The 15,181-nt window shown below is 43.7% G+C and overlaps 1 protein-coding gene across 1 annotated transcript in view; it reads left to right on the plus strand.

Annotated features, from left to right (window-relative positions):
• ITGBL1 (integrin subunit beta like 1) overlaps window positions 1–15,181 on the plus strand; it is a 225,548-nt gene that overhangs the window by 187,396 nt on the left and 22,971 nt on the right. Inside the window, exon 8 of the mRNA XM_069602441.1 lies at window positions 4,435–4,551. Coding sequence (XP_069458542.1) covers window positions 4,435–4,551 — 117 coding nt within the window. The remainder of the gene's footprint in view (window positions 1–4,434; window positions 4,552–15,181) is intronic.

Raw genomic sequence — 15,181 nt, forward strand, 5'->3', positions numbered from 1 at the left:
CCTTGGGAAAGCTTTACAGAAAAGTGATCTTTGCTGCTCCCATATTGCAATTTCAATTTTAGACACTCTAGACAGACAACAGAAAATGATATCAGTGCATCATTTGTTTAAATGCCTTGCATGCATGCTCAGTCACTAAGTTGTGTCCAACTCTTTGAGACCCTCATGGACGGTAGCCCGCCAGACTCCTTTGTCCATGGAACTTCCCGGACAAGAATACCGGAGCAGCTTGCCATTTTCTCCTCCATGTGATCTTCCCGACCCAGGGATCGAACCCTCAACTCTTGAGTCTCCTGCATTGGCAAGCAGATTCTTTACCTTCTGCACAAAGGTCTGTGATTGATTACTTCAATCCTTGTATACTAAGAAAACATGAATGGAAGGCTTGACATGTATCCTCATCTTTAAAAAGTCGCCAGCATCTCTTCCTTGACTAATTGAAGTAGCGTCAGAGTGGCTTGAATTATAAGACATCTTGCTGCTCACTTTGAAGCAATAGGTGAAGATGCCCCTTCCCTTTAAATTTGTCTGATGGAAGATGACTTTATTCTCACACACAAAATATTTGTGCTTGGATGAAATGGTACAGAATATTATAGTTCTCAAGTGTTTAATTCCTCCTTGTGGAAATTTCAAGGGAACTTCAGATGCATTTGGCAAGAGCTCTTCCTGGTGCAAGCAGGTTGCTATGGTAAACCTATTATTTTAGGCGAAGGACGACTGTGTTAGCGAAATGCTAATCTCTTTTCTGTTTTATGTGAGCCCCTAATTGCTCTTCCACTGTTGAGCCTGGATGCAAGTGTGGTTTTTGCGGTTTTCAAACGTAGAAGAAAATGAGGTTGTAGAGAGTGTAACTGCTGTTACCAGGCTGGCAGGTGCCTTTGATGATATGTTGCTCTTCTTAAATAATCTCATTCTGGATCAGAAAATATAGTTAATTTTTTTTTTGAGAAATAGAAAGAAGTGGATTTTATGTGAGTTATTGAAATTACAGCTTCTCAACATGTTTTTGAATTATTAATATGTAAATGATAGTATCTATCACAGATATTATACAGTTACAGATCCCACCTACAGTTCAGTTCAGTTGCTTAGTCGTGTCTGACTTTTTTCGACCTCATGGAGTGAGTGATGCCACCCAACTATATCATTTTTGTCATCCCCTTCTCCTTCTACCTTCAATCTTTCCCAGCATCAGGGTCTTTTCCAAGGAGTCTGCTCTTCGCATCAAGTGGCCAGAGTACTGGAGTTTCACCTTCAGCATCAGTCCTTCCAATAGTCAGAGTTGATTTCCTTTAGGATCGACTGTTTTGATCTTCTTGCTGTCCGAGGGACTCTCAAGAGTCTTCTCCAGCACCACAATTTGAAGCATCAATTCTTCAGCTTTCAGCCTTCTTTATGGTCCAGCTCCAATGTCTGTACATGACTCCTAGAAAAACCGTAGCTTTGACTATGCAGACCTTATTCAGCAAAGTGATGTCTCTGCTTTTTAATATGCTGTCTAGATTGGTTATAGCTTTTCTTCCAAGAAGCAGGCACCTTCTAATTTCATGGCTGCAGTCACCATCTGCAGTGATTTTGGAGCCCAAGAAAATAAAGTCTGTCACTGCGTGAACCCACCCACAGCCTGAAACAAAGAGATCACTACTTATAGCAGGGTTCAGGCGTGTGTTTAGTAAAAAGTTTGCATTCACTGGTCTACTAATGGTGTGAACTAAGTACTGTGGGATTAGAGAGAAGACTGCATTCTGACAGGTGACTAAACTAATCAGAGGAAGAGGGAGGGTTTATGGAGAGATTAGATTTAAATAGGCTATTGAACACTAGGTTGAATTTTACAGAGAAAGTTGTAGAATATACGGCCAGTGAAATGCAGAAATTTAAACCTCTATGGGGAGTTCCCTGATGGTTCCATGGTTAGGACTCTGAGCTCTCACTGCCAAGGGCCCAGGTTCAGTCCCTGGTTGGGGAACTAAAATCCCACATGCTGTGAGGAGCATCCAAAAAAAGTTTTTAAAACCTCACATGCTATAATATTCTGTTTTGTTTATATACCATAATTTTATTAATGAGTCTGGATCTGATAGATATTTGTGTTTAATCTTTTGAACTATGACTAAGTAATAGATATTGAGTAAATTAATTAATTCTTCCTCAAGTGAAAAATAAAATAAACACATATGCCAGTAGTTAGTTCATGCTTGTCAAAGAAACCAATAATACATAGTCAGGAAACTTATTATATGCCTCAAAAAGTTAATTAAATGGTCGCCATAAACACATGTACCCTCAAACTCAAGAACTGATGTTGCCCTGGTAACCGGGAGTGGATTATGTCTCAGGAATGGTGTGATTGGTGTTTCCCATGTCTGTCCACCATGGACTAGTCAACCATACTGCTGCTGTGTGCAGTTTGCCTCTGTCCCCAGTCTGGATCATAGATGTCATTCACACATCTACCCATGAGAGGGCCAGTGTGTTCAGGCACAGCAGGCAATATTATGCACAGCTCAGAAAATCTGGGTTCTAACACCAGCATGGCTACATGGCCAATGTCTACTTTGCTAACCTTCGGCAAGTCATTTAGCCTCAGTGTACTTGAGTTTCCTCATCTCTTAAATAAATTGTAGACACTCATGGATCCTCATGACATTTTACAAAAAAATGAATGCATGCTAGTCTATATTTTTCCAGGGACAGATCTCGGGTCTACCAGTTAGAGTTCTTGATTGCTAATAACGGTCACCAACTTCATTCACTGAGATGAAAAAATATTTTATTCCAAGGGCTTAGGCTCAGAGTGCAAGCTTGGACAGTTCGTTCACACAACAAGCCAGGGAAGCAAGGCAGTGCCACGAACCAGCCCTCGCTTTGGAGCGTCCGCCTCCCTGCCCCTGGCGGCTCACCGCTGTGCTGTTACACTTGCCACTCTGCCGCAGTCCCCGTGCCTTGCTCTCACCCTCGAGAATCCGAGCCCTGGCCAAGGGCGTCTGGGGTGTCCCTGCTCGGTCCGCCAGTTCCCTGGAAGAGTGATATCATTGCGGGAGGGGGAGGGCCTTGTCTCCTGCTGAACTCAGCTCTGCCTCCAAGTAGAAAGATGGGTTGAAGGGCAGCCAGAACAACACTATCTATTGCTGTATCTTTCATCAGATTCTTAAAGGGACCATGACCCTGCCACTTCTGCCAGAAAAGATTATGAATCACTGTGTTAGATTATCTTTAATTACAGCTCTGAAGTGATATGATTCTAAATACTAATTTTTCTTTTTCCTATCGTATCCCAGCTCAGAATTTCTTTAGCATGATACAAAAGCAGTAACAGAATGACTAACAACATGGCAGGGTCAGCCCTGAAGTATCTTATGATCATTTCAGTGGGTGTGTAATTATGATGGTTGGGATAATGACAGGGAGTTAACAGATGTCTTGGAGTAGTCACTCGGCTGAATTTCTGGCAAACCAGTCCCAATTCCTCAGAAAAAAAAGCACTGTGCTTTCTCATACAGCCTCCTGGAGCTCCGTTATGATATATTAAGATACAATATGGCCAAATGTTTAGATGCACAAACTTTAAGCATGATGAGAATAGATATAAATTTGGAATCTATCCCTTGAGAGCTGGTTCAGCAGAGAAAGTTACTTGGCCTCAATATGTCTCCATCTCCTGTTTAGTAAAATGATAGTGATAATGTTAGTGCATGTGCAGTATCATGAATACAAAAGGATGGAATTGAAGAAATTATAGGGTTTGAGGCATAGTTACAGCTCAGGAAATAATGACAAAAGTCATAAGGAAAATAATTAAGAAATTCCCAAACTGGGAACCAAACTCAATTCCAAAACAAGTTTCTATTTTTAAACTTTAAGTCAAGGTTAATAAGGATATTTAGGACATGAACTCTGACCCACATCCCATGTTAAGATGAATTCTGTAAACTCAAAAACTGACACCAAATCACCACTAAAACATCAGGCTGAAATGTACCCATGAGATTTTTTTTTTCTTATGTGGCAGACAGACCCAAATTAAAAATATTTTAAATGACCATATGAGTTCAGATTGTGTCAGAATAAATAAAATTGATTCAGTCATGTTAAATGGTCTCCTCATAGTGGAATATGAAACATCCAGGGAGTTTCGTCATTGAATGAATCTTCAAAAATGAATAAAACAGAACATGAAAAGGAGAAACCAGCAATCACCTATGAGCCAGGAGTTGTCCCTTCAGCTCCAGCTCGACCTCCTTGGCATTTATGCTTGACCTTGCGCTTGACCTTAGGGATGTAGGAGAAGGTATTTGCTGAATTGTTAGCAGACACAGACTAGATAACTGATCCAGGAGGTCTGGGTCTAATGAGATGCTGGTTTTCCTGAAAAGTCTTCCTGATTCCGTGAGTCTCCTAATGGGTGTGTTTTCCCTGTGTGTTTTGCAGGTAAGTGTGAATGTGGCAAGTGCACTTGCTACCCGCCGGGAGACAGCAGGGTGTACGGCAAGACGTGTGAATGTGACGATCGGCGCTGTGAAGATTTGGACGGCGTGGTCTGTGGAGGTGAGCAGTTCTCATAGCTCTCTGCCTGCAACCTGGGTTCTCTGCTTTTCTTATTCTACTTCTTTTTAAAAAAATCTGTTAAAAAGAAGATATACAAAAAGCCATATACAATTAGCATATGGTAGTGGTGATGGTGGTGGTTTAGTTGCTACATCGTGTCCGACTCTTGCAACCCCATGGACTATAGCCCACCAGGCTCCTCCGTCCATGGGATTCTCTAGGCAAGAATACTAGAGTGGGTTGCCATTTCCTTCCCCACAATTAGCATATACATATACAATTAGACCTGTACATTTAGTCATATACAATTGGGTTGGTAATGACCTTGTACTCTGAATTTAGTCCATGTGTATGTATGTGAAAAGACCCAGCATCCTATCAGTAAAAGAAGACGGACGCTAAACCAGATTCTCTGAAGACAGGGAAAGGGTTTGCTTCAACAAACAGTTTCCAGTTTGTATTACTCTACTGATAAAAATTGATCCAGGAAGTATCACCTGAGACTTGAAAAAAGAATAAAAAACAGTAAGATACACTCCAAGTTAATTACCCAGTAACAAAAGATACACACTCTGTTTTCATAGCGAATCTGAGACCCAGACACAAGCTTGTTACTCTTAGTTGCTCAGTCATGTCCAGCTCTTTGCGACCCCATGGACTCCTCTGTTCGTGGGATTCTCCAGGCAAGAATACTGCGGTGGGTTGCCATTCCCTTTTCCAGGAGATCTTCTGACCCAGGGATCAAACCCGCGTCTCCCGCGTTGCAGGCAGATTTCTTACCGTCTGAGCCACTAGGGTAAGCAACATAAAGGAAGAATGAGGCAGATAGAGGGTCGTAACGAAGGTAATACTGCAAAAAGGAGAGTCGCGGGGATAGAATGGTTGCCAGTGTCCACCTGAGCTTCATCCAGGGGAGGGGATGAGGGTCACCGTGGTTCCATTTCAGTCTTGCAAAGATCTGTATTGTAGAAGGTGCATGCTGATTATGGCCCCTCCCAGGTTTCTAGGACAATCGAGGTGAACTGGACATGGAATCACACAAACAGAATATAACTCAATCTCTTTAAGATAATTACCATAATGAATTGGGTATTGTTATTGGGGGGAAAGCCCCCAAAGGCACATATAAGTGAAGAGAGCTGACCATCCATCTCTGTCATCCCTCTGACCACCACGTATGGCTGTCTAGCAACTCTCTCTCTAACCAACTATAAAACACTTGGAATTTCACCAAAAGTATTTTCCTCTTTCATTTTTCTGTGAGCCAAGGGAAAAGGCCCTTTTTAATAACTGTTGGGCCGCGTGTTTTCTCTCTCCCGGTTCCCATGACAGCCATCCTCAGAGACTGTTCCTCCTACTCTAGTCTCACAAATGGAAAAGTGAGTGAGGTTTGAGGCGTTAATGTCCCATCTCTGCAAAGTGCCAGACCCACGGCAGGAGTGTGGAGTTTAGTTCACAGATCTCTTGCTAAACCACAGTTTTCCCCAGAGTGACATACAACTGTTTGTACTTTATGTCAATATTACTTTTAGTTTAGATTTTCCCTTTACTTCTAGTAGTCATCAGAAATATCTAAACAGACTATAGTCCCTTTTATTGTTGTCATTAAGTACCTGACATAGTACAGACCTGTTGTGTGTACATGCCCATAAAATAGTGAATCCCCCTCCCCCCAGTGAATCTCTCTTTGTCTCCAGCTTTGGGGAGGAAATCAAGATAAAATGAACCTATATATCTTCTTGTTAGATGAGATCAAATGTTTACTAGGTAAATGAGAAAACATCTCACAGTGATAGTTTTTTTTTACTTTTTGATTCTCCAGGTCTCTACTTTGTCCATCTACCCAGAGTTGTCTGTGCCCTAGGGGAGGGGTGGGGGCTACTGACTCCCATTAGCCAAACCAGTAAATGTACAAACTAAACATCAATTACTTGATGCTATACAATCAGAAATGTAATTGCCCTAGAGACTAGAATTTTTGTAAAAAATGTATGAGAAGTCAGAATCTGAGATTAAAATTTGGATGTAAGTCATTTATTGGAAGGGGATTCCCAGATGGCTGAATGGTAAAGAATCTGCCTGCCAATGCAGGAGGCACAGGAGATATGGGTTCGATCACTGGGTTGGGAAGATCCCCTGGAGGAAGAAATAGCAACCTGCTCCAGTATTCTTGCCAGGAAAATCCAAGGGACAGAGGAGCCTGGCAGGCTGCAGTGCATGGGGTCACAAGAGTTAGACATGCCTGAGCACGTGTGAGCAAGAGAGTTTTTTGGGAAAAAGAATGAGTTACTGGTAGGAAAGTGGGAAGACGTGACAGTGGAGAAGGGGAAGCCGATGAAGACTGTGCTATCAACCCGATTACTGCTGCGGTCATTGGAGCTTCATCCCAGTCCAGAGAGGAAACTAGTTCAGTTCAGTTCAGTTCAGTCACTCAGTCACGTCCGACTCTTTGTGACCCCATGAATCGCAGCACGCCAGGCCTCCCTGTCCATCACCAACTCCCGGAGTTCACTCACACTCACGTCCATCAAGTCAGTGATGCCATCCAGCCATCTCATCCTCTGTCGTCCTCTTCTCCTCCTGCCCCCAATCCCTCCCAACATCAGAGTCTTTTCCAGTGAGTCAACTCTTCACATGAGGTGGCCAAAGTACTGGAGTTTCAGCTTTAGCATCATTCCTTCCAAAGAAATCCCAGGGCTGATCTCCTTCAGAATGGACTGGTTGGATCTCCTTGCAGTCCAAGGGACTCTCAAGAGTCTTCTCCAACACCACAGTTCAAAAGCATCAATTCTTCAGCGCTCAGCCTACTTCACAGTCCAACTCTCACATCCATACATGACTACTGGAAAAACCATAGCCTTGACTAGACAGACATTAGTCAGCAAAGTAATATGTCTCTGCTTTTGAATATGCTATCTAGATTGGTCATAACTTTTCTTCCAAGGAGTAAGCGTCTTTTGATTTCATGGCTGCAGTCACCATCTGCAGTGATTTTGGAGCCCCCAAAAATAAAGGCTGACACTGTTTCCACTGTTTCCCCATCTATTTCCCATGAAGTGATGGGATCGGATGCCATGATCTTCGTTTTCTGAATGTTGAGCTTTAAGCCAACTTTTTCACTCTCCTCTTTCACTTTCATCAAGAGGCTTTTTAGTTCCTCTTCATTTTCTGCCATAAGGGTGGTGTCATCTGCATATCTGAGGTTATTGATATTTCTCCTGGCAATCTTGATTCCAGCTTGTGCTTCTTCCAGCCCAGCATTTCTCATGATGTACTCTGCATAGGAGTTAAATAAGCAGGGTGACAATATACAGCCTTGACGTACTCCTTTTCTGATTTGGAACCAGTCTCTTGTTCCATGTCCAGTTCTAACTGTTGCTTCCTGACCTGCTTACAGATTTCTCAAGAGGCAGGTCAGGTGGTCTGGTATTCCCATCTCTTTCAGAATTTTCCACAGTTTGTTGTGATCCACACAGTCAAAGGCTTTGGTATAGTCAAGAAAGCAGAAATAGATGTTTTTCTGGAACTCTCTTACTTTTTCCATGATCCAGCAGATGTTGGCAATTTGATCTCTGATTCCTCTGCCTTTCCTAAAACCAGCTTGAACATCAGGAAGTTCACGGTTCACGTATTGCTAAAGACTGGCTTGGAGAAATTTGAGTGTTATTTTACTAGCATGTGGGATGAGTGCAATTGTGCAGTATTTTGAGCATTCTTTGGCATTGCCTTTCTTTGGGATTGGAATGAAAACTGACCTTTTCCAGTCCTGTGGACACTGCTGAGTTTTCCAACTTTGCTGGCATATTGAGTACAGCACTTTCACAGCATCATTTTTCAGGATTTGAAATAGCTCAACTGGAATTCCATCACCTCCACTAGCTTTGTTCGTAGTGATGCTTTCTAAGGCCCACTTGACTTCACAGTCCAGAATGTCTGGCTCTAGATGAGTGATCACACCATCGTGATTATCCGGGTCGTGAAGATATTTTTTGGACAGTTCTTCCGTGTATTCTTGCCACCTCTTCTTAATATCTTCTGCTTCTGTTAGGTCTGTACCATTTCTGTCCTTTATCGAGCCCATCTTTGCATGGAATGTTCCCTTGGTATCTCTAATTTTCTTGAAGAGATCTCTAGTCTTTCCCATTCTGTTCTTTTCCTCTATTTCTTTGCATTGATCACTGAAGAAGGCTTTCTTATCTCTTCTTGCTATTCTTTGGAATTCTGCATTCAGATGCTTACATCTTTCCTTTTCTCCTTTGCTTTTCACTTCTCCAAGTAAAGCACACAATTCTTCTATCATCAGTCATGGGTTGAGGATCGCTTCTAGGAGGCGTTAATTCCCAGGCCACATCCAGCCTGTCCCACAGGTACCTGCTCAGAGCAGGCTTCAGTGGCTGGAGTAAACCTCTGGGCAGAGAACCTCAAGGGGTGCTGAGTGAAAGTCATCGTAACGGGAAGGATGGCGCTGCTGGGACACCGCCGCAGAAGGGCCCCGACTCTCCTGCCAGGTGGCCTGTCCTTTCTGGAAGTGCAGATTCTCATTCTTTGGCCTTGTCTGCATGTTGCTGTTCATCCACTCTGCCTCTGTCTGGTTGGATGCAGGATGAAGCACAGCAGATTAGGCAGTAGCTGGAGACATGTTGATCTGTTAATAATCCTTATTCTCCTGGTAGAGCCTTGGCTACGATTTTCAAGATCCTTCCTCTCATATTTAGAGATTAATTCCTAGGTGGGCAATCTTCCCCAATATAGACGATATCGGAACCTAATTACTGAGGACGAATGTGTTTCAAGGTTGGAGAAAACGCTGCTGCTGCCTCTGTGTGCCCTGACGCGTGTATACTCGCTCAGTTATCTCCTACTCTTTTGTGACCCCATGGCCTGTAGCCCACCAGGCTCCTCCGTCCATGGGAGTTTTCAGGCAAAAGTACCGGAGTGGGTTGCCATTTCCTCCTCCAGGGGATCTTCCCAACTCAGGGATCGAACCTCAGTCCCTTACATCTCCTACATTGGCAGGCGGATTCTATACCACTGGGTGTGTCTGCTAGCACCTGACACGCACGAATCAGATCAGCATAGCATCTTTGACCTGTATAACTGGATGGATTCTATCAGTGCTTTTTCTTAAATGGTAGCAACCGGCTCTGCAAAATCACTTGTGCATTTACTTTCATGTTTTATTGACCAAAGGATCTCAGAACACTTTTCAAGTATGTAAAGGAAACACACCTTAGAAATTTCCCTTGAAAATATTTTATGTTGTTGTTAAAAAATATTTATTTATTTGGCTATATCAGGTCTTAGCTGTGGCACATGGGCTTTCTATTTATAGCACATGGGCTCCAGAGCATGCAGGCTCCGTAGTTGTGACCCGCAGGCTTAGTTGCCTCATGACGTGAGATATTAGTTCCCAGACCAGGGATCGAACCCACGTCCCCCACATTGGAAGGTGGATTCTTGACCACTGGACTCCCAGGGAAGTCCCCATGTGGTTGTTCTTAAATTTCACTTTGATATTCAAATAATGTCCTTGAGAGATTTGGGGTTAGGATGATACCATTAATTTAAAAGGTGTCTGTGGATAACAATGATCAATTTCACTTACCTTCTCCTGCTTTCTCTGAGCTCTGAACCCCAGGTGACAGCAGGAATCCTTACATTCTGGCACAGGTTTTGCACTGGCGCCTATGCACACATTTGTACACATTCCAGCGTGTAGTGTTTTTGCTTTCCTTTTCATTCACTTGTGAATCTTTACTATGATGGTGGCTCAGTCCTACTGCTTGGAGGAGGTTAGTTCCAGGAGAGGGGGAGACATCCGCATCAGTGGTCAGCTCATGGGAATCCATAGTGACTTCTCGCTAGAAATGCCGCACATCATTTCCAATCCACACTGACGCTCTGGAAGTGTTCCTCAACAAGGTAAGTCCAGTCTTGGTATTCCTGGTGGCTATGGTCTATAAAGGGGCTTCCTTAGTGGCTCAGATGGTAAAGAATCTGCCTGCAATGAAGGAGACCCGGGTTCGATCCCTGGGTCGTGAAGATTCCCTAGAGAAGGGAATGGCAACCCACTGCAGTATGCTTGCCCAGAGAATTCCATAGATAGAGGAGGCTGGTGGGCTATAGTCCAGGGGACTGCAAAGAATCAGAATGACTGAGCAGCTAACACACACATGGCTTATAAAGGTGCCATGAACAGGGAGTTGGCAAATACTGACTCTTGAGGGAAGTACAGGGCTAGCTAGGATCCCACCTCTGCTCCTGGCATTTTCAAAAACCGATCAGTACGTCACCTTGTTTCATGTGTGTTTCTACGTGAAGACATGCCGTGTCACATATAGTTGATTCACTGATGTTGAGCTCATGGCCAGCAGCCCTGTAACTCATGCCTGAACAAAGATGATTTGGCTCACAGGTTTCTCCGTAATGCACATCACAGCCTTTTTGCGCTTAGGAACACTGGCTAGCACTTCAGCACTGTACTTGGAAGCCATCAAAAACATCAAGATCACCAACGGAAGGTGCAAAAATGTGAAGAGTCCAGCACCACCGGTACTGGGAAAAGAACACTGGTCTTCAGTGTAAGAACTGAGCCAAGAAGGCAGAGCGTGACCTTCTTTGACCTTCGCTGGGAGTGTGAACCTTGCACACCTCCATTTTTCACCATTTGCCCTGTGTTCTCAAATGCCCTGGAAAGCTTCTCGAGTGTTGATTTCAGGAATACAAATACATTTTAGGGAGTAGGCAAGTTCTCAAATATGGAATCTTCAAATAATGAGGATCAAGTGTAATTCATATTCTCACTGGAAACATCACCTCCCACATGAGTTTTGCACTTGGCCTCAAATTATGATTTCGTTAAGACAGTTGTGGAAGGAATTGTTTGAGCCTTGACTGTTATAGGGGTTCCCTGGTAGCTCAGCGATGGCAATACCACCCTGAACGCATCTGATCTCATCTGATCTTGGAAGCTAAGCAGGGTCGGCCTGACTAGGACTTGGAGGAAGACTGCCTGGGAATGTCGAGTGCTGTAGGCTTTGGGCTTCCCTGGTGGCTCAGATGGTAAAGAATCTGCCTGCAGTGCAGGAGACCTGGGTTCGACCCCTGGGTCAGGAAGATCCCCTGGAGAAGGAAATGGCAACCCACTCCAGTGTTCTTGCCTGGAGAATCCCATGGACAGAGGAACCTGGCAGCCTATAGTCTGTGGGACTGCAAAAAGTCAGATGCGACTGAATGAGTAACACTGACTATTATAATCTTGAATTCAATTAATTTATTTATTTGGCTGCATCTGGCAGCATGTGGGAATCTTAGCTCCCTGACCAGGGATCGAACCCATGTCCTCCTGCTTTGAAGCATGGAGTCTTAACCACTGGACCACCAGGGAAGTCCCTTGAATTTCATTTTTTTTTCTCTGCTGTTCTCTGGAAAGAAAATTACAAGAGACATGCTGTTAATTAACGAGTTTGAACATACAGTAATTCCAGTATTAAAATATATGGCATGCTAGACCCATTGATAAGGAGACCACAAGTTCCCTTCACAAACATTTATGTAAATGTAATTTGCTATATAGAAATATAAATGGCAAATTATAATGTCTGTTAAGTCCACAAACATGAGGCTCCCTTGGTTCCAACCTTGGCCAGCCACTTATTCCCAATATATCCTGAGGCAATTTACATATCCCACTTCTCTCACCTATAAAAGATGATTGATTATATGTCTCCTGTAGGGTTATTGTGAGATTGAATGAGTTAATGCATATAAAGTACTCAGGGCTGTATCCAGCACATGTGTCATATGTAGATATAAATATTATTGTCATTAGTGTTGTGTGTGTGCGCTAAGTCACCTTAGTCGCGTCTGACTCTTTGCGACCCTATGGACTGAAGCCCACCAGGCTCCTCTGTCCATGAGATGCTCTAGGCAAGAGCACTAGAGTGGGTTGCTGTGCCCTTCTCCGGGGATCTTCCCGGCCCAGGGATGAACCCACATCTCTTCTGTCTCCTGCATTGGCAGGCTGATTCTTTACCTTGAGTGCCACCTGGGAAGCCCATTATTAGTGTTATATACATATATAAAGGATGAAAGACAGAACCAGTCCAGCTGGAGTTCATGCTCTGGGTTACAGTAAACTATGGGACATGGACCAGAACTCATGTTTGCTTATTAATTCCATTTTATAACAGTTTATTCAGAATGATCACTGTCTGCTTTTTTCTTTGCATAAAGCTGTCTTTATCCTCACACTTGACATTGAGCTATGAAGTCAAAGTGGCCACATGCATCTCAGGAGTGTTTTTAGTGGCTCTTACTCAGCAGGGTACCTAGGGGGTAGCATCTCATGGGTTTGCAAGCATGAAGTAACACAAATAAGATGACGCTGGCCCTTAAGGTTCAAACCACCACATGCATCGCCAGTTTCTGTATTCCTGAAAATACCCATTATCATAAGAAAATATTATCTTATTTCATATTATCCCATCATGTATATAGCACATAATTAAGTCAGCAAATACTCATTGCATACTTGTTCCATGTAATGACCGTCACTGCCTCTCAAACACAAGCATGCCTGTAATTTCTCCTAGACACCTTTACCTCTGACCTGTCTGGTTGCATTCCTCTTGGTTCAGTCTTTTTTTTTTCAAAACATTTTTGTTTGAAGCAGACTTTTAAGCAGAACACTTAGTTTACTTTTTAAAATGTATATTTATTTATTTGGCTGCAGCAAGACTGGGTTGTGATGTGTGGGATCTTTCCTGGAGGCACACAGACCCCCTAGTTTGGCGCCTGCTCTCCAGAGTGCATGGGCTTCAGTAGCTGTAGCCCACAGGCTCGGTTATTCCATGGTATGTGGGATCTTGGTTCCCCGACCAGGGATTGAACCTGTGTCCCCTGCATGCAAGGTGGATTCTTAACCACTGGACCACCAGGGAAGTCCCATCTTGGTTTAATCTTTAACCCATGGAAACTTGCTCTGTCTCCCTCCATTCTACCTGACTCTCTGGGATTATTCATAGTTCCCAGTTGCCCAAATCTGAGGTGCCATTCAGTTCTCGTTCTGTGTGGCGACTTTTTAGCATAGGGTTGTGGTTACTCTGCTTTCAGTTCCTCTTGACATGCTCTTCTCCCTGGGCCTCAGAAGCACCTTACCCTGTTTCTTCTCTCTCTTCTCTCGTAATCACTTTATCTTATCTCTCAGAGGCAGAAGGAAGCAGTTGTTTTTGTTCAGTTGCTAAGTAATGTCCAATTCTTTTGTGACCCCATGGATGGTAGCCCGCCAGGCTCCTGTGTCCATGGGATTTCCCAGGTGAGAATACTGGGGTGAGTTGCCATTCCCTTCTCCAGGGGATCTTCCCAACCCAGGGATCGAACCCATATCTCCTGCTTGGCACGCAGATTCTTTATCAGCCACCAGGGGGAAGCTCTCAGAGCCTGCCAATAAATCTTAGCATTTCCCTATAAATTGCCTTTGGATGTCTTTTCTGCTGACTGTTTGCTGCTCTTGCATAACCTCAGCTTTTCCTGTTTTCTCTTAAGGTCAGTGTCTCCCAAGATGATTTCTTAGCATCATTCCCTCCTGGCTTCATACTCTTGAAATTCAAATTATTTATTTCCAATATGGAAATTCCTCCATATTCTGCATGGTCAAAACTGATATAATCATTTATTTCTTGTTTAATTCAGGAAATATGATTGAGCCTCCACTGTTAGCCAGCACTGGAGATTTCATGATGAATCTATTAGAGTTGATGGTCACACTTGAAGGGCGACATTGAGAAAGAAAGGACAGTGAGGTGGATGGTCTGAAAGGAGAAGCACTAATTCAATGAAAACATACATGATAGGGGATTTGACATAGACTGGAGGCTAGAGAAGCTTTGCGAATGCCTTCATATCTGGTCAAAACTATACGATGCCTAATATGTGCTTGTGTGTGCCTGTTAGTTGCTCAGTCATGTCTGACTCTTTGCGACCCCAGGGACTGTAGCCTGCCAGCCTCCTCTGTCCATGGAATTCTCTAGGCAAGAATACTGGAGGGGGTAGCCATTCCCTTTCCAGGGATCTTCCCAACCCAGAGATTTAACTGGGGTCTCCTGCATTGCAGGCAGATTCTTTACAGTCTGAGCCTCCAGGGAGGGGAACTAATATGTGCTTAAAATGTATTAATCAGCTAAACATTGTGACCACCACATTTGGTAATCAGATCATAATATTTAGCCAGATGAGGGGAGGTGGATTGACCCAGGAGTCACAGAACAAAGTGTGCTCAGGCGTATGGCAGAAAGAGAGGATGACACGGTCAAGGGATTTTTGAGAACCAAAGAGAAGCTCTGCGTGATAGATGATAAGATAGCAAAGAGGACAGAATATGATAGATTTGTAAACAAACATGTTCTTGAATTGAAAGCCTTTACTGTGGCTCAGCTGGTAAAGAATCTGCCTGCAATGCGGGAGACCTGGGTGTGATCCCTGGGTTGGGAAGACCCCCCTGGAGAAGGGAGAGGCTACCCACTCCAGTATTCTGGCTTGGAGAATTCCATGGACTGTATAGTCCATGGGGTCACAAAGAGTCAGACATGACTGAGCACCTTTCACTCTCACTGAAAGACCGATCGGAAAC

Source organism: Ovis canadensis, chromosome 10, assembly GCF_042477335.2.
Source record: "Ovis canadensis isolate MfBH-ARS-UI-01 breed Bighorn chromosome 10, ARS-UI_OviCan_v2, whole genome shotgun sequence".
Lineage (NCBI taxonomy): Eukaryota > Metazoa > Chordata > Mammalia > Artiodactyla > Bovidae > Ovis > Ovis canadensis.